Raw genomic sequence first — 24,742 nt, 5'->3', positions numbered from 1 at the left:
TGTCATCCCAGTGCCTGGATCTGTGGCTGTGCCTTCCCCAAGACGCACCCTCCCTGTCCTTGGGCCGTGTCCCCAAGCCTGAGAAGGCACCTCCAGGCGTCAGTCCCTGCCGAGGCGTCTTGAAGGCGGTCTCCGCGGAGCAGCCCAGACTTCTGGAGGAGTCTCATCTGATCCCACTTGCTGGTGGGGGCGAGCCTGGTCTCCTGCCAGGCTGCCCAGCTGTTTCGTTCCAGATCCGCCTGGAGCCTACAAAAAAATTAAAAAATAGCTCGCTCCTGCACTCTCGCCCCCAAGAGTCACCCCAAGAAGGCTACGTTCCCGCGCTCCCCCACTCCTTCCTTGCCTGTGAGGGAAGCTAAGCCTGCCCTGGGATTTGCCCAAAGTGGCGGGAGGAGAGTTAATGTTCGCTTTGTTATTGAGAGAAGGGGAAGCGAGTAGGATTTCAGTGTGTGTGTGTGTGTGTGTGTGTGTGCGCGCGCGCGCGCGCGCGTGAGTGTGTGTGAGAGAGAGAGGGAGGGAAAGAGACCGAGAGAGTTGTTTTGCAGCAGAAAATAAATAGGGAAGCAGAAAAGGGAGAGGCCGGTGCCCCAGCTGTCCTCGGGGCCTCGGGAGCGGCGCACACCGTAATTCCCTTTGCAGAGCCCCACAGATTTCCACCAACAATGACATCACTCCGGCGCCGCCGACCGGATTACAGCTGGGGGGATTTTCCCGGGAGCGCGCGGCCCGGGCGGAGATGGGGGCGCTCTCCAGGGTGCTGAAAGGGGCGGGGGCGCGGGCTCGCCTCACGGCGCCCCCAGCGGGCGGAGGCGGACCTGCCCGGCCGGGGGCGGGCAGGGGCGGGCCCGGGGCGGCCCGGGGCGAGGCCCGCCGTCTCTGCAGCCCTCATTGGCTGCCGGCGGGCGCACGTCACTGAGGCTGGTGCTTTCCTCCCTCCCCGATGGAACTGGAGCCGAGGAGGAGCTGAAAATGCAGATTTAGCATCAAGCACAGATACACTCGCTCTTTCTCTGAGATTCACACAGCTCTGCACGTTAGCACCTCTGCGAGCGAGCCGGGCTGCCCGACCACACGGCTTCCCCGCCGGCCAGAGGCTGGAGAACACACACTGATTTGCTGCTTTCCAAACCCCTAATCAGTGTTTTCCTCTACACAAAGATTTTTCAAAAAACAAACACCAACAACAAAAACTACATCTTTTTTTTTTTTTTTTAATTTGGACCTTCCTTGTGGGACTCTGCTCCGCCATCCTGCGCGCCTCCTGACACCACTTTTCACTCCCAAAGAAAGATGAGAGGTGGTTGTATCTCCCAGGGGAAGGCGGCCGCGGGGCTCCTCTTCTGTGTCATGGTTTTTGCATCTGCCGAGACACCGGTCTTCACGAATCATTTTCTTGTGGAGTTGCACAGAGGGGGAGAGGAAGAAGCTCGCCAAGTTGCAGCAGAGCACGGTTTTGGAGTCCGAAAGGTAAGCATCTCCCTTGCATTTCGCATGTTTGTTTCTAAACGGTGGCAGCCCTGCGCAATCTCATTGCAGATTCGCAAGTTTTCTTTCTTGTGCGATGCAGATATTCTGCCATCGGCTCTTCACACGACATCGCCTCCGGTGATCTTTCACGGGTTATGTAATTAAAATGCCCTTCAAATGCTACTCGGAAGGTCATGAAAACAATTGATCGCCCTTTGACTTGGTGAAAACAGGGTAACACCTTTCAAACAATGCGGTGCGCCCGGGCTGCTGTCCGAGCGACCAAGTTCTCAAGGCTGCCTGGGGGTGAGGCAAGAAGTGCCCGCCGTCTGGGCTTGGCGTGGCAGACCCGTCGGGGATGTGCCCCCCGCCCCCATCTCCCGGAGAAAGGCTAGTTTCCGAGGGACAGGGCTGGAAGCTTGGACATCGCAGTTCATCTGCTTGCTATTCGAACCCCGCGCCAGGAGGACTTCCCTTGCCTGACTCTGGTCCCGGCTCTTTTCTAGGGAAGACAGCCCCCAGCTCCAGGAGACTTGGAAACAGAACTGGTTTTTCTTTTCAAAATCGAGGACTGAAACTTGCCCACCTCGCCCCTGCCCACCCACCTCGAAGCGCACTCAGTCGGCTCCCCAGTTTTCAACTTGCAGCGGTAGACGCTGGGGAGGTAGATTTTAAGGGGATTTCCCCTCGGAGAAGTCGGGGTGTCTCTCCCTGCATGTGGGCAGCCGGCTTGGCGTTCCCACCAGAAAGCGGGGATCCCCATGCAAGAAGTTGTCAGAGTTCAGCCGTTTCCCAGCCGGGATGCCGCGGAACTGCTTCGGAGACTCCAGGGTCCCCAGTCTGCGAGGGCGAGGGAGCGGAGAGCACTGGATGGGGGGCCGCGACTGATCTACTTGCTTCCTGCGAAATGTCCTGCCAGGGATCTGAAGTGTCCTTAGGGGACCTGACGAGGGGTGGGGTGGGGTGAGAGGGCAGAGAGAAACCGGGGCGAGCGGAATCTGGAGGACGGAGGGCTGCGTGCGATCTAGCGACCGGAGGGCTGGCCGGGTGGAAAGTCTGTGGGATTCCGGTCCCAGTTCTCCCTCCTGACCCCAGGAAAGACTCTTGAGTTGAGCGGTGGGCGCTTCGGGTGATGCTTGTGCGTCGTCAGGGCAGCGCGAGCTGGGGACTCGGTCCCGACTTCCCACGCGTGGCGCCTCCTTCCCAGCCGCGGCTCAGGCTCCTTCCACCTGCTGCGGGTTCTCTTGCCTCGGTAGGGCGTTGGCCACCGCGGTTCTGACCCCCAAATGGGTCTGCCAGGGAGTTGGACGGAGGTCCGGGAGGAAACACCAGGGCTGCCGGAGGCGCGCGGGCGGCTCCTGCGGGGGAACTTGTTGCTCGAGAAGGAAGCGTGGGTGGAGCGGGGAGAGGAGACGCGGACCGCGGAATCCCGCGCTTCTGGGGCCCGGGGTATGGGGGCTGTTTCCAGAGTGCCGCCAACACAACAAACAAGCATCCCCTCCTTCTTCCCACCCTCACGCCCCCAAACTTGGCAAGATCCAGGAACCAGGGGCATAAATATAGTACTGATTATTACTAGCTGACAGTCACGGGGGGTTGGGAGGGTGATGGAGTCTCTATACACACTTTTATTTAATACTCTCAACAACTGGGAAACTGCTGTTATTATGAAGCCTACGGTTCTGATAAGGAAATTGCCTCAGATAAGGGTTCACGATGAAAACTGTTAAGAATTTAAACCCAGATATTTGCAGGGCAGGAATAGAGACGCAGACGTAGAAAACGGACTTGGGGACACAAGGGAAGAAGCAGAGATGAACTTACGCTCTTCAACCTGTTAGTGTATAGCACTCCAAGCTACCTGTCTGCAGGGCATGCTCGCCTTTAGGGTATGAAAAGAGATGTGGCAGCAAGCTCTTTAAAAACCCCACCTTTGTAAAAGAGCTGCAGTTGGAGGGGAAAATCTAACCCTCTCCCCGCCCTCCGCACCCGGGCTACCCAGATGACTCCGTGGTAAAGAGTCCTGCCTACAATGCAAGAAACACTGGGGACTCGGGTTCTATCCCTGGGTGGGGAACATCCCCTGGAGAAGGAAATGGCAACCCACTCCAGTATTTTTGCCTGGGAAATCCCATGGACAGAGGAGTATGACTGGCTACAGTCTGTGAGGTTGCAAAAGAGTGGGACTCAACTGAGCGACTAAACACCAACTCACCCCCTACCAGGCCCTTTCCATGGGATGGGCAGACATCATTATCTTGTTAACTTCTCCTTTTTGAAACTGTGCCCTTAGCATTTGATCTCAGCAATGTAAGCAAACCCAGGTGTAGCTGAGACAGATCATGGCTTAACATATTAATTTTCTAAGAAAGTTATTTCTTTTTTGTATGGTGGTGAACAGCTCAACAAGGGATTTACAGTTTTGGTGATGGGAATTGAGCAACGAGGTGTAGAAAACAATCTCATAAAAGAATCTGAATCCTCTGCATACACTTACCTTAGAATCTCAAGGAACTCCTACTTTGGGGCGAAATCAGACACCTCAGCCTCTTTCCCATCCTTTGCATTACAGCCTCAAACTTGCAATTCCCATCTAGGAAAGATGGGCTTTTACCTTGCCACATCCTCCTTACTTTTCCACGATCTCTCAGAAGTACTCTTATCCAACGGTTTTTGTTCTGAGACATGTTTAAGTAAAAGTCAGTGACACTTCCAATGAATTGTTGCATGAAACTATGCTTGTTGAGAATAAACGTTCTTTTCCTTCTTTGGATCCATGCCCACCCATCCTCCTAGACTGAGTCCCCAAGCTTCCCTGACGCCATGAGCTTTCCCGTCTCCAAATTCCTGTGGGATGAAAAAGCAAAGACTACGTGACTTAAGCTGTAACGTTTCATTACTTGTTCTCTAGTCAGTTCATGAAACTTTTTGCCATCCTATGGACTATAGCCCCCAGGCTTCTGTGTCTGTGGAATTCTCCAGGCAAGAACACTGGAGTGGGTTGCCATGCTCTCCTCCAAGGGATCTTCCTGGCCCAGGGATCAAACCCACAGTCTCTTACATCTCCTACATTGGCAGTTGAGGTTTTTTTTTACTGGTAGTGCCCCCTGGGAAGCCCAGTCACTTCATACATGTAAGTAAACATGGGTGTAAGTAATGTCTTCCCACTTAAAAAGGTAAATATTCAGGGATGGAATCTTCTGTATTTCTGGTTTTCTTACCAATGCCAGCTATTATTGGATTTGCCAGCCTGTAAGAAAACTTCTTTCCTTACTCCTCTGGGTTTCCCAAACACTGTTCAGTCTTATTTTCATCATGCTGTAATGTACTTTGGTCAACATTTCTTATCTATTTTTCATTTTAAACCCTCAACACTTCCTTTTCCTTCCTCTCCCTGTCACCCCATCCTTCTAGATGCTCAGTGTAAGACAGCAGAGACTCTCAGCAGTTATTCATCTGAAGGACGGGGGAGGGCCTGCTATTTTACTAAGTTAATTCATCTCATGCATTGGTGAGATAGAAATTATTGGCATCAGCTCTAATTCTCAAATGAAAATCTTTAAAGCTCCAAGAGGTTAAAAGTACCCTCAGATTTAAAGCCAAATGGAAAATAATTTTGTTTTTCTATCATGCTGCCTCCAGAAAGCTTTCCCTGACTGCCAAATACTTTGCCTTTTGGGCACCATTTTAGAATTCAGTTATTTTTTCTTTTCTTTTTTCTATATTTAACACTTATTTGGTATTATATGAGCATATGTCATTAGTATGCTTGAGTATGCACTTCTTCAGGTAGGCTGTAAATCTTCCAAAAGACAATATACTATGTCTTTTTATCATGTCTATATTGAGCACAGTAGCCTATGTCTAAGAGCCTCAATGAATATTTGTCAATTATTTTGCCTAACTCCACAAGACCATGAGCAAACAGTTATATTTCCTCTTGAAAATGGAATAAAAGTACCTATAACTTTACCCTCAGGAAGGTGTGTTGAAACTAAAGTTTTCTATTTTATCATAATGTGGCCCAGATCTGTGAGAGAGATGTATATGTCCAGGAGAATGAGTAAGTTTACAACAATGACAAAGACATTATTCTAAAGATTGCTTTAAAATTTTCAATGCGCTGCCAATTGTAATTCCTTTTAAAAATAAGATGATGGTACGGGGAGGGAGGTGGGAGGGGCATTCAGGATGGGGAGCACGTGTACAACCGTGGTGGATTCATGTTGATGTATGGCAAAACCAATACAATATTGTAAAGTAATTAGCCTCCAATTAAAATAAATAAATTTAAATTTTAAATAACTAAATAAAAATAAAAAATAAATAAAAACTTAAAAAAATAAGATGAAAATTATTTATCAAAGTAATGTGTTGAGGGTTGACTAAAAAGCATGTGAGAATTAAAGTAGAAATCCAAACAGCTGACAATTAAGTTTTTTTCTTTTACTATAATGTTTTATTTTTTGCTCATGAAGGACTGAGGCTAGGATGATTACACAAGTAAAATCATGTGACCACTTTTGTATGTATAATTGTTAAAAAATTTTCTAGTCCAGTAGTAATTATACTATTAGGTAATGAAAGAGTAAATTTCTGGTCATTTTAATTTTATTGAAGTATAATTTAGGAAAGATTTCTTTCCCAGATGCTGGGAAAGATTAAAGGCAGGAGAAGAAGGGGATGACAGAGGATGACATGGTTGGATGGCATCCCCAATTCGATGGACATAAGTTTGAGCAAACTCCAGGAGCTGGTGATGGACAGGGAAGCCTTGTGTGCTGCTTCCATGGGGTCGCAAAGAATTGGACACAACTGAGCAACTGAACTGAATTTAAGAAAGAGCACAGCTTGAAAAATTTTCATTAAATGGGCACACATATGTACCCAGCCTCTAAATCAAGAGATAAACTATCATCAGCATTCCCAAAGTCCCCTTTTTGCTCATCTGGATAGTTTTTAGCTTTAGGCTAAATTGCTTAAAATATATTGCTTCTGTGAATATTGTAGTATATGTATGTTGGTGAATACATTTATACTTTTCTGTTGGGAATATTCTTAGGAATATCAGTTTTCCTTTGTTGTATAACAAACCATTACAAATTTAGTGACCTAAAACCACACAATTTGGTTATTTCTTCTTTTTCTTGCATAAAGAGTCTGGCACATGTTAGTTGGTTAGTGAAGCTTCTGCTTAAAGCCTCACAGACTGAGCTCTGGATATTGACAAGCTGTGTCCACATCCAGAGGCACAACTAAGGGAAAATCCTCTTCCAACCACATTCAGATTTTAATGAGAGTTCAACTCATTGTAGTTGCAGACCTGGAATCTTTATTTTCTTGCTGGCTATAGGACCAGGACTACTCCCAGCTTCTAGAGGTGACCCTCATGACCTTGCCACATGGCTTCCTCCATAAGCTTTCATACAGTCTCACCCTTCAGATCTCTGCTTTCTGGAAGGGACAGTCCCTGGTTAACGTTAACCTGATTAGGTCAGGCCCACCCAGGAAAATTTCTCTTTTGATTCTTTTGAACCATACTAAACTGATCTGGGGCCTTAACTACATTTGATAAACCTCTTCACCTCTGCCATGTGATGTAATCTAATCACAGAAGGAAAATTGTCATAGACACCATCCTGCTCTTACTCAGGGGGAGGGGATTATTTGGGGCACAAGGACACAAGGAGCAGAAACACTGGGGGCCCTCCCAGAATTCTGCTGACCACGGACAAACTGGTAAACAGTTTTCCAAAGTAGTTGTGCCAGTTTGCATGCCTGCCAGCCGTGTGTGAAGATTCCATTTGCTCCACATCCCCACCAACATTTGATATTTTATCCCTTTTTCCTTTTAGCTGTTTTGACGGGTACATAGTGTGTCTAGTTGTGATTTGTACTCTGTGTTTCCCTGATGATCCTCTGAAGCTGAATGTCTCTTCGTATGCTTATTTGTGTTTTGGATTTTTTTTTATGCAGTATCTGTTCAGGTGTTTTGCCCTTAAAATATTTTCTTTTGGGTTATCTGTCTCAATTTTTGGTTTGTAGGGGTTCTTTACCTATTATGGATAGGACTCTTGGCAGATATATGTATTTTGAATATTTATTTTCACCATTTTAATAGTGTCTTAATACCCCAATGATATTGAATCCATATTGTATAACTTTACTTTCACTTCCAATGCAAGTAATTTTGTCAGTCAAAAGAATTCTCTGGCCATCTTCCTCTGTTTGGGGGATGAAGACAGAAACAACGGGAAATATATTTGATCCTAAGTGTTTCCAAAAGCATTCCTATTTAAGAAGCCCTTAAGGGATAGTTTTTCTGACTACAAGATCTACTCCCATGCTAGCTAAAGGAAAAGAGCCCAGAACCCCAGAACCAACATGGCTGCCATGAATTCTTTTCGGACCCCAACTTAATACATTATGACTTAGGTCAAGTCCAAGTTCTTCCCTCACATCTTCTCTGATTGTTCTAGAACAGAGCATTTATCTCTTGGGAATTTCCATTGCACATAATTTGTTCCTTTCCTTGGACCAGTCACCAGTCACATCTGTCACAGACATCACCATGCCCAATGCCCCTCTTGTAGTTGAAGGAAACCAAGAACAGTAATGTCTAAAGGAAAAGATGATGTGATTTGGATTAGACAGCACTGGAGACTTGGCTCAATAATGAAATCCCTCAGAGGCTCATTTTATTTGAAATGGTTAATAAAATATGGGGGTTGTGAAAGATCAATAATATAGTGCATGTCAAGTTCTGGACACAGTGCTGAGTGCATAGAATAAAGGCCTATTGTTGGTGGTAGCAATAGTAATAAGATGATGACCTAGCCATATTTTTTACTCAAGAAAGCTTTTGTGGGTTGTACCTTCTCAGGAGTGACAATCTAATTAAGTGAAGAATTAGACACTCAACCCATGAATCAACTATGGTCCATGAGATGGCCTGGCCCAGATAGTTCAGTGATCTATAATTCATTATAGACCATGGTAATTATCTCCACCAATCATACTGGCTTCCTTAGGAAATTTGACTCAATAGTTGCTATAGAATGGAGAATAGAGTATAGTTAGTATGAGAGCGCCCACCCAGGTCTTGGGAGATGCAAATATTTCATCTGAGTTTCTAATAACTTCCTGCTCAACTTCTCAGCCAAAGAACTCTGTGACAGAGACTTAAAACTAATCATCAAACTAACTTCCTCTTCTACATGAGCTACAGAAAGACCTCATTTCCCAGACTGCCTTGCAGGTAGATGTGATCATATGATAATCCCAAACAAGGTATTGTAAACAGAAGTGATGTGCATTTCTTCTATGCTTGATGCATAAAAACTACATGCAGGTTGATCTTCCACACTCTTTTCTGCTCTGAGTCTTGATGTGATCGAGAACAGTAACTTTGAAAGCAAAAGCTAAAGATGGCAGAGTCAAAAGATGAGAGGAGCCCACATCCCTGACTCTTAACTTAGATGACCTTATGTGAATGAAAAATTATTATATTAAGGCACTGAGATTCAGGATTTTATCTTTAGAACAACCAGCATTACTCAAACCAATACATTCTCAATAAATGTCCCTTTATTGCTGAAATGATTCTCCAAGCCTTGCAACCAAACCAAGCCAAATTATAGCAACAATAGTATTTTTAAAAGACTTATACATCTGTATGTCTTCTTTGGAGAAATGTCTATTTAGTTCTTTGGCCCATTTTTTGATTGGGTCATTTCTCCAAAGAAGACATACAAATGGCTAACAAACACATGAAAAGATGCTCAACATCACTCATTATCAGAGAAATGCAAATCAAAACCACTATGAGGTACCATTTCACGCCAGTCAGAATGGCTGCTATCCAAAAGTCTACAAGCAATAAATGCTGGAGAGGGTGTGGAGAAAAGGGAACCCTCTTACACTGTTGATGGGGATGCAAACTAGTACAGCCACTATGGAGAACAGTGTGGAGATTCCTTTAAAAACTGGAAATAGAACTGCCTTATGACCCAGCAATCCCACTGCTGGGCATACACACTGAGGAAACCAGAAGGGAAACAGACACATGTACCCCAATGTTCATCGCAGCACTGTTTATAACAGCCAGGACATGGAAGCAACCTAGATGTCCATCAGCAGATGAATGGATAAGAAAGCTGTGGTACATATACACAATGGAGTATTACTCAGCCATTAAAAAGAATACATTTGAATCAGTTCTAATGAGGTGGATGAAACTGGAGCTTATACATAGTGAAGTAAGCCAGAAAGAAAAACACCAATACAGTATACTAACTCATATATATGGAATTTAGAAAGATGGTAACAATAACCCTGTATACGAGACAGCAAAAGAGACACTGATGTATAGAACAGTCTTTTGGACTCTGTGGGAGAGGGCAAGGGTGGGATGATTTGGGAGAATCACATTGAAACATGTATAATATCATATATGAAACGAGTCACCAGTCCAGGTTCGATGCACGATACTGGATGCTTGGGGCTGGTGCACTGGGACGATCCAGAGGGATGGTACGGGGAGGGAAGAGGGAGGAGGGTTCAGGATGGGGAACACATGTATACCTGTGGTGGATTCATGTTGATATATGGCAAAACCAATACAATATTGTAAAGTTAAAAAATAAAATAAATAAATAAAAATTTAAATTTAAATTAAAAAAAAAGACTTATAAAAGAGTTCTTAGATTTTCATCTCATAATGTCAACCAACTTTTCAGGTCCTTGTAACTTGTCTTCTCCAAGAATATAAAATCTACTCAACACTTTGTCCCTCCTACTGACAACCAGTATGCCCTACTCATAGTAGATACTCATTATGTGATTCTTGACTGATACAGGCACTTGGGTCACAAAACAATGATTTAGTCACCAACTCAGAGAGAAGGTACTTGAAGAACTAGACTTTAAGAAATTATTCCTATAGTACACATTTATTTATAGGCAGAAATTTAGAAAATAGAAGTTGTTAACAACCAGCAAATCACTGACTGACAGACTCCAGTGTTTCCCTGAAATTCCCAACTTAGAAATTACCAGTACTAGAATAGATGAGTTCTTTGAGCAGAGAAAATAAAGCCTGCAGTTAAAACCTAATAAATATAAAAGAAGGGGGAAATAATACCTCTTTTTCTCAAGTGAGTGAATATCTAGAAATCAGTTTCTATTTCAAAAGGTCTTATTAGCTGTAGATCATAATGTTATAGTACATCAGAGAGTGATGCTGATAGTTAAGTTTGCAATAATTGTATATTCAAGTGTAACTACTCAAAGAAGTCAAGCTTTAAAAATAAAATATGAAACCTGATGTTTAAATGACTTACCCCGACTACAGCAGAAACTTTATTTTACATTAGAGCTCAGATTCATCATTTTGATAGAAACCCTGTACAAAATTTCTGGAATATATTATTTGAGATTCAAATAACCACAGGGCAGTTGAAAAACAATAAATTTAGTTTGTCTTTTTCTACTAAAATGTATCTGTTATAGCTAAAGATGATTTGGTGGCTAAAATCCTCTGATGGTCAGGGAATCAAAAAATTACATCTGAGTTAACTCTTCTAACCTAAATATAATGATTGGATATTAGTTGATGGCTTCTACATGGCTTTCTACATATAGAAAAAGTAATAAACTCTCTTGACAAGTTATTTTTGTCCCTAAAGCTATTTGACCATGATTTTTTGGGTATTGTTGTGATATGCTGTGGTCCTCTGATGAGAATAATTGGAAATAATAAATTCTTAGGTTGCAAATGAAGCATTGACACAAACCCTTAATTTTCTGACATAGAATGAAATAAACTTAAGAATGTTACAGCATGTTAACACTTTCCCCCATTATAAAGTTGATAAGAAAATGAAGAAAATTGTAGGATCCTAGAATGGCCCTTCATTTATAACTTTAAATGTGGCGTTGACTCACCTAAACATCCAATTCTTCTAGTTTTTCCTAAAATCTAATTTCATCACAAGTCCTTTTACCAGAACTTCTTCAATCCCGAGCTCTTCATTTTCAAGCATCTCCTGGTTAGCTGGGTTTTATTTAAAAGTGAAGGGATGAGCCAGCACATGAAAAAGGAACTCTCCTTTCTTTGATATAACAAAGAGAAGAGTGGGCAGATGAAGTTCAGTTTTTAGGTCATAGAGGAGGATATGGGAAGAATATCCACTTAGGAGTCACAGTTATTTCAAAGATGTAGGAGGCAAGGCCAATATTTAGAGTGAAGAAAGCAGGGCTGGGATGGGGGCTTCAAAAGAGATAAAGTCTTGTGCTCTGAAAATGGGAATGGGAGAAGATGCTGATAGAGGGCCAGCAATGACTTCTGGCCAGTACCAAGGGGCCAAGCAGGATATAGTGTTACCAACTAAGTTATTTTCTTAAATAGCACTCAAATGGGGGTGATGGAAGTGGGGAGAAAAAGAAATGGGGTTTTTTAAAAAATGGAATATCAAAAAAGTAGAAGAAAAGGTTAATTGAGATTAGTAGTGAGAGAGCTGAAAGGAAGAAAGATATGGTGAGTAGGGTGTTGAAACTCAAGACTCCCCAAATTGAGAACTTCCAGACAATGATAAGGTCTATGGAGGTGAGTTACCAAAGCCAAGAAGAGGTGAAGGTGATCAACTAGCTGAAGGTCAAATGTACAAGCATCCATCCACATGCTCCTCAGTCATGCCATAGCTAAGTAGCATCACCAAGGAAGAGTGTTGAGAAAAAATGAAGTGAAGAGGTTCTAGCACAAAATTTCAGGGGACTTTGGACGCGGAGGGAGAAAGAGGAGCCAGAACTTGGACTGTTAGGGATATGGAAGGATAATTGAGAGAGTGCAGGACTGGGAACAGAATGCAGTTGAGGATTAGGAAAGGAGGGATGGGGCAACAGTGGCCACTGGCTTTAGAGATGAGGTCATTATTAAAATTGGAGGAGCCACCTTAGCACATGGGAAGAAAAGTATGTTGGTTTGGGTCCCCAGGAGTAGTCCTTGGGATAAGGATTAAATACAAGTTGTTTATTCAAAGCGTGATTCTAGTAAATATTGGCAGGGGAGTGGGCAATTGAGAAAGGAAAGGGAAGGCAGGAATTAAGGGTATATCGTATAACAAGTTGTCACTGTGAGTAACTGGAACTCAGTCCCACTAGGAAACTCTGGGAGCTGGTTTAGAATCATGTCCCAGAGTCATACTGCCTGAGTGGGGAGGGAACTGGGGTATTTATACACCAATTGCAATCAGACACTGATTCATGATTGATAGTTTCTCCTGGGTGGCATGGACTCTGCAGCATTTTGACTTGGCAAATGTTCAAACAGAGCATAATCTGGTCGCCAGAGAAAATTCTCAGACAAGTAGATCCAGAGGCTTGCATGCACTAAATGCTGAGGCCCAAAGGGATTTGAACAGGAAATTGATAGTGTCTGCTACAGGAAGGAAGCCAAACTGTGAGGCTGCAGTCAGTAAGATGCAGTAGAAGCATCAAGTGTTGACAATTCCTTTATATAAAGGGGGGACAAGAAGAAAAGTTTTGCTACTCTCCCAATTTGTCTCACCCTCCACCCACCCCGGAGCACATCCACACAATCTGTTCTCTAAGTCTTTGTCTCTATTCCTGCCTTGGAAATAGGGTCATCTGTACTATTTTTCTAGATTTCATTTGTATGTGTTAATACATGATATTTGTTTTTCTCTTTCTGACTCTACTCTGTATGACAGGGTATCTAGGTCCATCCACATCACCACAAATGACAAAATTTCATTCCTTTTTATGGCTGAGTAATATTCTGTTGTATACATGTATCATATCTTCTTTATGCATCTGTCAGTGAACATTTCGGGTGCACTGAGATAACAGCATTGACATATATATACTGCCTATAAAATAGGCAGCTAGTGGAAGCTGCTGTTCAGCACAGGGAGCTCAGCTTGGTGCTCTGTGATGACCTAGAGGGGATGGGGTGGGAAGGAGGCTAAAGAAGGAGGGCATATATGTTCACATATAGCTGATTCATGTTGTTATACAGCAGAAACTAATATTGTAAAGCACTTATACTCCAATAATAAAAATTTTTTTAAAACTCAAGAAAGAGGAAAAGTATTATTATGGTGACTTAAACTTCTATGCTTCTAATGACTTTTATGATAATGATTTCTAAACACTTGTCAGACCACTCACCAATTGGTACCCCACCAAAATATTATGAGATACCTGCTGGTTATTCTAACTGGTTTATCCAGACTCATTTAAATTTTGACAACCAATAACTGAAGTTATGGAATTACAGCCTGTCAGAGCAGTAAGATATCTTGGAAAGGCATTAGATTAACCCCAAATTTTACACACGAGGAAAAGGAGATGAAATGTGATGTTTATGTTCCCAGAAATTTGCTGTGAGCATTTGAACCCTTTTGCTTCCTGCGGTGGTTCAAACGATGCATTCACACTAGACGAGAGAGAGAACCAGACTGAACAAGATTTCTTTGAGTGATTAGGCATGTAAACCAACTTGTTTTCCAGTTCATTTCAGGTCCTCCTGGTCTGCTTTTCAGTTTTGCTCCCACATTTTTTATGGATTCCAGGTTCCCAAACAAAACTGCTCATAGATGCAGAGATTAAAACAATGATCTATTAGATTTATACTTGATAAAAGGTAGAATAAGAATTTTGTATTTCTTTGACTGCCTCCTTAGTGTCTAACACAGTGCTGTACATTTAGCAAGCACTCAATAAATATCAAAATATGTGGTTAGAAAAAATTCAAAATTTTCGCAATAGCATTAGATGCTCAGTAAATGATAAACAGATGTGTTATGAGATACTGTAATCAGGAAAATCAAGCATGTTAGGAACAGTTATAAGAATATCCTAATTTGTGCCCGTGTTAAATGACTTCAATTAATTAATTAACATTAATAGTCTAAAATCTTGGGACTTAAGGAGAAATTAAGAAGCCAGCAGCAGAAAACAGCAAGCAGATCCACAAATTCTGTTTCCTCACCCTTAGCTTGTTCTCCACGTCTCTGAGGGCAGGGGTTGGGGATGGGGGGAGCAATGTCAGTTTCATCAGGACGCTATCAGTTCTCTTAAAAAATTATGGAGTTTGCATGTAAAAAGGTAGTTGGCATGAAACAGTTTATTCTAGTCAGTTCTTGTTGCCTGTGTCAACCAAGAATAGGAGACCAAGTAAGACCTTGCAGAGCCCAAGATGTGGGGAGGAGTTTGGGAAACAAGCCACTGTTGGTCTCTTGGAGTCCGGGAGCAGTACCATCAGGGAGTGGGATGCAGAATCAGGCCAAGGGAACCTTGGAGAGTTGTGTCTGCAATGAGGCAAGGTGTGAGCCAAATTTGGACCCAGAAGCTGAAGCCTGAAATAAGCCGTTCTGGCCATGAACTTACAAAGGAGGAAAGGACCAAAAAAAAGTTATGGGAGTTTGAAACTAATGGACAAAGAAAGTAACAGGAGCCACAGCCTTAGCAGGGTAAGCATACAAGCAGAAGGTTTAGTCCATTCAATAAACATGTGCCTAGCATACTCAGGCAAGTGTGATATCAGACCCCAAGACATGGACTTGGGAACAAGTAAGAAAGGTTTCAGATATAGAGAAGAGATCAAACTCTTGTGTGCAAACACTTTTTGAATCTTTGGTTGTGTTACATTTATTAAGTCCCATTGGCCAAAGAAAGCCATCTGGTCAGGCTCAAAGTCAGTGTGGGAGGGAACCATCCAAAGGAACTGATACAGAGAGACATAAGCAAAATGAGGGGGACTTCCTCGGTGGTCCAATGGTTGGGACTTCACCTTCTGATACAGGCAGTGCCAGTTCAATCCCTGGTTGGGGGATTGTGGTCCCACATGCCTTGTGGTCAAGAGACCAAGGCATAGCACAGAGGCAGTGTTGTAACAAATTCAATAAAGACTTTTAAAAAATGGTCCACATTAAAAAAAAAAATGAGGACCACTTCTGCAACATTCTCCTACAGGACACTCTGGGAGCTATAGCATCTCTGAGTTATCCCATCCAAGGAGGAGGAAGCCAGAAAATGTAGCCACCAGCCCCCGTTCTTCATCAGATTACACCTGAGGGGCAGCAAATCCCTTGTACTTCTGCCCACCCCAAGCAGACCAAGCATGCATCCACAGTCAGAGAACCCCCTCAGCAGAGAGATGCATGAAGACTTTGGCACAGAGAGACACTGTCTACAGTGATCTCCAGGGCAAGGAGAGGGGATATAGGAAGGGCATTAAAACAGTGTCTACTGCACAAGCATTGGCGACACAGACATTGAAAACAGACTTATGGACACAGCTGCAGGGGGGTGGAAGGAGAGGGTGGGATGTATGGAGAGAGTCACATGGAAACATACATTACCATATGTAAAATAGAGAGCCAATGGGAATTTGCTGTATGACTCGGGGAACACAAACCAGGCTTCGGTAACAACCTAGAAGGGTGGGATGGGGAGGAAGGTGGGAGGGATGTGCAGGTAATTTTGTGATGGATCTGTGATATTCGACATGTAAAGCAGAAGGGGAGTCTTCACAAGGCAGGCAAGGTCAAGTTGAGGTGATTTGCAGTGAGGCTCAAAATTTCAGCAAGTAAAAGGGGGTTTATAGATGTTCAAGCTGGTTTTAGAAAAGGCAGAGGAACCAGAGATCAAATTGCCAACATCCGCTGGATCATTGAAAAAGCAAGAGAGTTCCACAAAAACATCTATTTCTGCTTTATTGACTATGCCAAAGCCTTTGACTGTGTGGATCACAATAAACTGTGGAAAATTCTGAAAGAGATGGGAATACCAGACCACCTGACCTGCCTCTTGAGAAACCTATATGCAGGTCAGGAAGAACAGTTAGAACTGGACATGGAACAACAGACTGGTCCCAAATAGGAAAAGGAGTACGACAAGGCTGTATATTGTCACCCTGCTTATTTAACTTATATGCAGAGTACATCATGAGAAATGCTGGGCTGGAAGAAGCACAAGCTGGAATCAAGATTGCTGGGAGAAATATCAATAACCTCAGATATGCAGATGACACCACCCTTATGGCAGAAAGTGAAGAAGAACTAAAGAGCCTCTTGATGAAAGTGAAAGAGGAGAGTGAAAAAGTTGGCTTAAAGCTCAACATTCAGAAAACGAAGATCATGGCATCTGGTCCTATCACTTCATGGGAAATAGATGGGGAAACAGTGGAAACAGTGTCAGACTTTATTTTTTGGGGCTCCAAAATCACCGCAGATGGTGACTGCAGCCATGAAATTAAAAGATGCTTACTCCTTGGAAAGAAAGTTATGACCAACCTAGATAGCATATTGAAAAGCAGAGACATTACATTGCCTACAAAGGTCCGTCTAGTCAAGGCTATGGTTTTTCCTGTGGTCATGTATGGATGTGAGAGTTGGACTGGGAAGAAGGCTGAGTGCCAAAGAATTGATGCTTTTGAACTGTGGTGTTGGAGAAAACTCTTGAGAGTCCCTTGGACTGCAGGGAGATCCAACCAGTCCATTCTAAAGGAGATCAGTCCTGGGTGTTCTTTGGAAGGAATGATGCTAAAGCTGAAACTCCAGTACTTTGGCCACCTCATGTGAAGAGTTGACTCACTGGAAAAGACTGTGATGCTGGGAGGGATTGGGGGCAGGAGGAGAAGGGGACGACAGAGGATGAGATGGCTGGATGGCATCACCGACTCAATGGACGTGAGTTTGGGTGAACTCCGGGAGTTGGTGATGGACAGGGAGGCCTGGCGTGCTGCAATTCATGGGGTTGCAAAGAGTTGGACACGACTGAGCGACTGAACTGAACTGAACTGAATAGAGGATGGTGTAGCAGGTGAAACAAAATGCACTGGAATTGTATAAGGTTTACTATTAGTATCACCTGACTAGATGCTAAGAAAGAGGGGAGATGAAGCCACAGAAATGGACTGAGGACAGTTCATGAGGGGTCACCCACACCATGTTAGGCACTGGAATTTTGTGCCTAAATAGAAGGTGGCATTGAAAGATTCTTGAAAAGTATAACCAAGTGGCCACATACAGGAAACCCTAGGATAACAAGTTGAGCTGATAGTGAAGTTGAGGGTAGAGGCTGCCTTGTTCCTTTGTCCTGAGAAACCATTCATATCCTGGAAGCAGGTAGCACCATCCCTTTTGACAGATGTTGCTATTAGGGAATCAGGTTACCTGTCTTTTATCCCATTGCCACTGGATGATGACATCAGAGATGCTAATAGCCACAGTGAATGGCCCGTAGAGGTGGCCAGTTCCATCCATGAAATTTATTCTAGCTAAGAACAAAATGATTCAATGCATCCCACTTCCTCTTAAATACACAAATACATGAATCTAAAACTAGCCCCCTAACTTACAAATCAAACAGAAAAGCCAGGACAGAAATGTCATCTCAGCACACCGGATAAGCCCTTTATTCCCTGATATTCCAAAGGAACAGTGCCTATACTAGATTTTTATTTCTGAGATGATACATGGAAATTTTTCCTTAGTCTAGAAAGGAACTGTCTGTGAGAATAAGGCTGAGACTCAGCTATTCTTCACCTGTCTCGTTGTCTGTCATTTTAGATTTGATATAAATTAGTTGTGTAGTTCTTGGGAATAAATCAGAGTTTGAATCCCACTGTGGACTAGTAGCTCAGTCCTACAGAAATAAACAATCATGGACATCCCAAGCTGTTTTGCCTTTTGGTGCTCCTAGTTGTAGGCAAGAGAAGCTCTTAGCATGACAGAAGAGAACTGAGTGTTGTCCATGGAGAACAATGCTTAGGAGAAGCTTAGAAATGAGCTGGGTGGGTTTAGAACCAGCTGTCCTGAGTGCTAGATCAAGGATTTTCCCCTTTCTCCTTTATCTTCCTCTCAAAGAGCTGATCCCTTCCTCTTACAAATAGCTAATTCCAAAGGAACATCCATCCATATAGTTATATTCTATTGACAAGTTTTTATTGAGACCTGCAGAGACAAAGTGCTTTAAAAGGGCTAGGTTCTACAGACAGCAATGTGACATACTCAGATTTATGTGCAAAGAAAAGCATATTATAGTTCTCTAGCTTATAAGACTTCACTTGATCTGATGGCTTCATCCAGCTCTTACAAATACCTATTTTAAGTGTTGAAGTGTGGAAAGCTCTGTTTAGCAATTGGCATCTGGTTCTACACACAAAGGACTTTCTCAGATCAGGTGACCCTTACAATATGCCCTGATAAGTTCGGGCTAAGTAAGATTTTCTGTCACATCTGGTTACTGAAAGACATGACATCCTCACACCACAGGCTTCCTCCTGTTGACAGAGGAGCTGAAGGCACAAATAAATAATTAGGCTCCTCTGCTGTTTGAGCGGCATCTGTTCAAAGGAGCTGTCAAGCCTTCCACTTCTCTAGTGAAATCATATTTACTTTATTCATCTAAATAATGTGGCTTATTTGCCTTCAGTATGAAATTGTCTTGGTCTGTTTCTTGTTGATTGATTTTTATGAAATAGCATGTCATTTGCTGTGCATCCCTATGCCAGTCTGCTAAGAGTAGAATGACTTCTTATTGAATAGTTCCAATTATTATCTCCTTTTATAGTTTTAGAATCACTGGATTTATTCAAAATGCCCAAGTCCTCATCTCCATGCTATTCACTGCCCAAACATGCCCCTCAAACAAATAAAAGGAAAAGAATGATCAAAAGAAATAAAAATAATAAATAAACATTGAAAAAAAGAAAGATACATACTCTATATTCCTGGAGAAGGAAATGGCAACCCACTCCAGTATTCTTGCCTGGAGAATCCCATGGACGGAGGAGCCTGGGGGCTACAGTCCACGGGGTCTCAAAGAGTCGGACACGACTGAGCGACTTCACTCACTCATTCACTCACTCTATATTCCATTTCCAACACCCTGCTCTGTTTGGGTAATTATAGCAATTGAAACCCACTTAAATGAGCATCTTTCCTGGTGGCTCAGACAGTAAAGAATCTGCCTGCAATGTGGGAGACCCAAGTTTGATCCCTGAATCAGGAAGATCCCTTGGAGAAGGAAATGACTACCCACTCTAGTATTTTTGCCTGGAGAATTCCGTGGACAGAGGTGCCTGGCGGACTACAGTCCATGGAGTCACAAAGAGTCAGGACTGAACGAGTAACGCTTTCTTTCTTAAATGGATTATATTATTTTTAAGACTATTTTTAAGATTATTTCTTTTAATTGGAGGATAATTACTTTATGATATTGTGATTTTTTTTGCCATACATCAATATGATTTGGTGATAGGAACATGTGTCCCCTTCATCATGAACTCCCTCTCATCTCCTTCCCCACCCTATCCCCCCAGGTTGTCACAGAGCACCAGCTTTGTGTGCCCTGCTTCACACATCAAACTAGCACTGGTTATCCATTTTACATACAGTAATGTATATGCTTCATTACATACAGTAATGTATATCCATTTTACATACAGAAATGTATATACATCAAACTCACACTGGTTATCCATTTTACATAAGTAATGTATATGCTTCAATTTGAGCTATTCTCTCAAATCATCCCGCCCTCTACTTCTGTCACTGAGCCCAAAAGTCTATTTTTAAGACTATTTTTTAAAAGCAGCTTTAAGGCACTTCCCTGGCAGTCCAGTGGTTAAGACTCTGCACTTCCAATGCAGGAAGTACAGGTTCAGTCCCTGCTTGGGGAGCTAAGATCCTACACACCACATGGCCAAAAAATCAAAACAAAAAACAGAAGCAATATTGTAACAAAATCAACAAAGACTTTTAAAAAGGTCCACATCAAAAAATCTTTAAAGCAAAAGTATACTGCTCTTTTTTTAAAAAAAGCAATTTAAAGTGTACAACAAAACTGAGAGAAAGGTACAGATAGTTCTCATATATGCCTGCCCCTACACACATAAGCTGTCTACTTTTATCAACATTTTTTCTACATTACTCACCAGAATGGCACCTTTTTTTTTACCAAGGATGAACCTATATTGCCACATCATAATGCCAGAAATTCATAGTTTACCTTAGGGTTCACTCTTGGTGCAAATTCTGTAGGTTTGGACCTGAGTATAGTGACGTATCTATCATCATAATATCATACAAAATATTTGGACTTCCCCCACATTCTCTGTGCTCTACCTGTTCTTCTCAGCCCCCACCACCTCTGGCAGACGCTGAACCTTTTTTATTCTCTGCAGTTTTGCCTTTTCAAGAATTTCAGATAGTTGGAATCATACAGTATGCAGAGTTTTCAAACGGGGTTCCTTTGCTTTAGTAATATGTCTTTTCGTGATTTGATAGGTCATTTCTTTTTAGCAGTGCGTAATAGTCCGTTTCGAGAAGGCAATGGCACCCCACTCCAGTACTCTTGCCTGGAAAATCCCATGGATGGAGGAGCCTAGTAGGCTGCAGTCCATGGGGTCGCTAAGAGTCAGACACGACTGAGCGACTTCACTTTCACTTTCACTTTTCACTTTCATGCATTGGAGAAGGAAATGGCAACCCACTCCAGTGTTCTTGCCTGGAGAATGCCAGGGACGGTGGGCTGCCGTCTATGGGGTCTCAGAGAGTCAGACATGACTGAAGTGACTTAGCAGCAGCAGCAGCAATAGTCCATTATCTAGATATACCACAGTTTATTTATCCATTTACCTACTGAAGGACATCTCGGAAGCTTCCAAATACTGACAGTTATGAATAAAGCTGCTGTAGACATCTGTGCGCAGGTTATTGTCTGAACATGAGTTTTCTACTCATTTGGGTAAATACCAAGAAGTGCAATTGCTGGATTATATGGAAATAGTATGTTTAGCTTCTTAAGCTGCCAAACCGTCTTTCAGAGTGGCTGTGCCGTTTTGCATCCTCACCAACAATGGATAAGACACCCTGTTGCTCCACCTTCTCACCAGCCTTCGATGCTGTCAGTGTTCTAGATTTGGGTCATTCTAATAGATGTGTAGTGATATGCCACTGTGGTTTTCATTGGCAATTCCTTATGACGTATGATGTGGAGTATCTCTTCATCTGCCTGTTTGCCACTTGTGTGTCTTCATTGGCAAGGGATCTGTTATGGTCCTTGATCCATTTACTTTTTAACAATTAAAAGAATATATATACACTTAAATTTATTTGGCTGCATGGGGTCCTAGTTGAAGCTGCAGGATCTTTGATCTTTCGTTGTAGCATGCATTATCCCTCTTGCTCTCTCTCTTTTTTTGTTTTTGCAGGAAAAATAATACTTGTTTTTGGTTTTGTTTTTAACAACAGGGAATCCTGCTTATTGCACTCTGGTAACCTGAATGGGAAGGGAGTCCAAAAGGGAGGGAATATGTGGATATGTATGGCTGATTGATTTTGCTGTACAGTATAAACTCTTTGTACACAACATTGTAAAGCAACTATACTCCAAAAAAAATTAATTTAAAAGTTTACACGTGTGAACTCTTTTAGTTGTGTCATGCAAACTCTCAGTTGCACCATGTGGGATCTAGTTTCTTGACCAGGGATTGAACCCAGGCCCCCTGCATTGAGGAGCATGGAGTCTTAGTCACTGGACCACCAGGGAAGTCCCCTTGGACCACTTTTAAATCAAGTTCTTTATTTTCTGATTGTTGAATTTTAAAAGCTCTTCGTGTATGTTGGATAGCAATCTTTTATGTATCCTTTGCAAATATTTTCTCCCAGTCTGTCACTTGTGCTCTAAATTCTCTTGATATATGAAGTCAATACCTGAGAGGCCACTCAGTAAGCTTAAATTTTTGATCCAGGAAACTGAGCTAAATAATCGGTTTCTATTTGGAGCTACTAAGATTTCAGAGAAGGAAGTGGCAACCCACTCCAGTAATCCTGCCTGGGAAATCCCAGGGACAGAGCAGCCTGGTGGGCTACAGTCCCTGGGGTTGCAAAGGGTCGGACACGACTTAGCAAAACAACAGCAATAAGACTTTCTGTGGTTTGTAACACATTATCATGATGATACATGACTGAAACCCCTGTGCCTGAGAGGCTTTCTCCAAGATCAGAGAAGCTTAATGAGGACTCCATGGTCTCCTCAGCCATCAGAGCCACAGACTACCTCCCTGGGTTTGCTGCTGTCTCCATGCTCAGCCACTCATCATGCTCTCTGAGCTTCTTTGTTAATCACCCAAGAGCCTGACAAGAGCTACAATTTATGTTGGTCCTGGGGAGGTGGAAGACAGAGAAGGAGTCTCATGCAGGAGAGGTGGTGGTCTTTACTGATATCCCTCCAGACCCACTTTCTGCCCATCTCTTTTCCCAAAACAAGACAGAAAGAGGTGAGAGTATTCAGATGGCTGAGGTGTGTGACCCTAGGTCCAGACTTGAAGGAGGAGGAACCTTGATTGGGGGATAAGATACAAGTTAGCACAGATGAGCCCTGAGAACCTATTAAACAAGAGATTATTCAGGCTGAAGCATGGGTATAACATAGGCAGGAATACGCTTTGGTACCGACCCTGCCCCAGCCCCTGCCCCTTGTCCCCCATCCCCATAAATTCTCCTCTCTTCCTTTCTGGACCTCTGACCCTCCATCCCATCAGCAAATTTCAGTGAGGCCTTTGGCTGACCACGGCTTAGGGTGTCATCCTTCCCAGAAATAAATGGATTTTCACTCAAGTGTTTGATATGAAAAAAGAATTAAATTTAGGATGGAGTTGAGAGGGAAACTTTGGAGGCAAGGAGAGGCCTTTTAATGCTAAATCATATCAACTGACCTTGCCTCTCTCCAAAATGTTCTCAGGGTACCCCTTCCTTTCTCCTTCTCTTTTTTCCTTACCTTCTCCTAATTGTGGCTGTAAAGCTGCAATCTCCCTATTTCTGTCCATCTCTGTTTCTATAATATTATATGTTTTTGTCAATTGAACATTGTAATTTTCCTGTGTGTTTCTTCATTGGCCTGTAAGTGCCAGTAGGGCAGAGTCTGGGACCATGTCCCTGCCCCTGCCCCCCAGTTCCCTTTCTCCCTCCTCCTTACTGCAAAGTGAAATCCCCCACCCATAAGAGAGTGCATGCAATCCAGGGAAATTAAGAATGATCTCAGGCAATGTCAGTAAAATGAAGAACCTAGGTCCCCTTGTGAAATGCAGAATTCCCCACCCCCCCAATAGAACTGTTATCAGATGAGCCGGTTTTCAATCCTTGATGTTTTATTTCCCAGATTTTACTCCTTGAACCCCATTACAGGAGCTCCCTTTGCCAATAGAATTATAAAATTCTTTATATGTGGAACGAAGTCCAATATTCCACCAAACTTGACTCTCAAATAAACATGACTAAGCATCATGAAAATCAGCATAAAGGAAAAACCTGCCAAAGGAAAAATGATGGGTCAGGACCAGAGACCTCCCACCACCACCATGTTTGGGAGTTCTGGACCCATTTGAAAACCTGTGAGAAGCAGTGGTAATTCCTAAAACAGCAAATGCACAGAAGCACAAAATTTGAGGTGGAGTCTATTTTCGCAGACCAGTGTCCCACTGACTGCCTAAGGGGAAGGGACCCTGGTCTAAAGGGAGACAGGTGTGGGCTCCAGGAGGATTTAGCATGCCTTTTTATCTGTTCACAATCAGCAGCCAGTTCTTGCTGTTGAGGAAAGTGAGCGTGTGGGTTCAAAGAGGAGCTGTAGCTCAGAGCCATGGTTATCTATGGGAAAAGGAGGCAAGAGAGACAGAAGAGAGGCAATGAGAAGCGTTGCTGGGATCTATAACATTCCATGGCATAATGAGAATTTCTAAAAACTGCAAGTCTGAGTTAGCAGCGTTATTATACTGTCACCCAGCCTGAACCTTCAAGCTGACAATTTGCTGTGAATTCTTCTTTCACTTCTTTTTTCTCCTTCCTTCTGGAACCATGCATAGTTTGCCTTAAGAGACAAAGGTGATGGTGTAAAAGAAGAAAAGAAGGGTATGTGTGTGTATATGTGTGTTTAAATGAAGATAACATTGGTCCAGAAGATCCCCTGGGTGAGGGCATGCAACCCACTCCAGTATTCTTGCCTGGAGAATCCCCCTGGAAAGAGGAGCCTGGTGGGCTACAATCCATGGGGTTGCAGAGTCAAACACAACTGACACGACTAAGCATTCACACAAGAGTTGAGATATGTAAGAAGTTTCTTACTGGGAAACAAGTGAAGGTTTGAGGACTTAAGATTGCTTTTAATATATCATTCCTATTTGGAAGATCAGCATTCTACTTAAGAAATGGAGGAATGCACTGAGGTCTCTGTGGACAGCAGGTACCTT

General features: G+C 43.0%; 1 protein-coding gene across 1 annotated transcript in view; it reads left to right on the top strand.

Annotated features, from left to right (window-relative positions):
• The first annotated feature begins 941 nt into the window (after positions 1-941).
• The window catches only part of PCSK2 (proprotein convertase subtilisin/kexin type 2), a 242,675-nt gene continuing 218,874 nt past the window's right edge, over positions 942-24,742 (top strand). Inside the window, exon 1 of the mRNA XM_025264236.3 lies at positions 942-1,467. Within this exon, the coding sequence (XP_025120021.2) occupies positions 1,291-1,467 (177 nt within the window). The 5' untranslated portion in view covers positions 942-1,290. The remainder of the gene's footprint in view (positions 1,468-24,742) is intronic.

The sequence above is a fragment of the Bubalus bubalis genome, chromosome 14 (assembly GCF_019923935.1).
Source record: "Bubalus bubalis isolate 160015118507 breed Murrah chromosome 14, NDDB_SH_1, whole genome shotgun sequence".
Lineage (NCBI taxonomy): Eukaryota > Metazoa > Chordata > Mammalia > Artiodactyla > Bovidae > Bubalus > Bubalus bubalis.
This window is presented reverse-complemented; position numbering and strand designations above follow the sequence as displayed.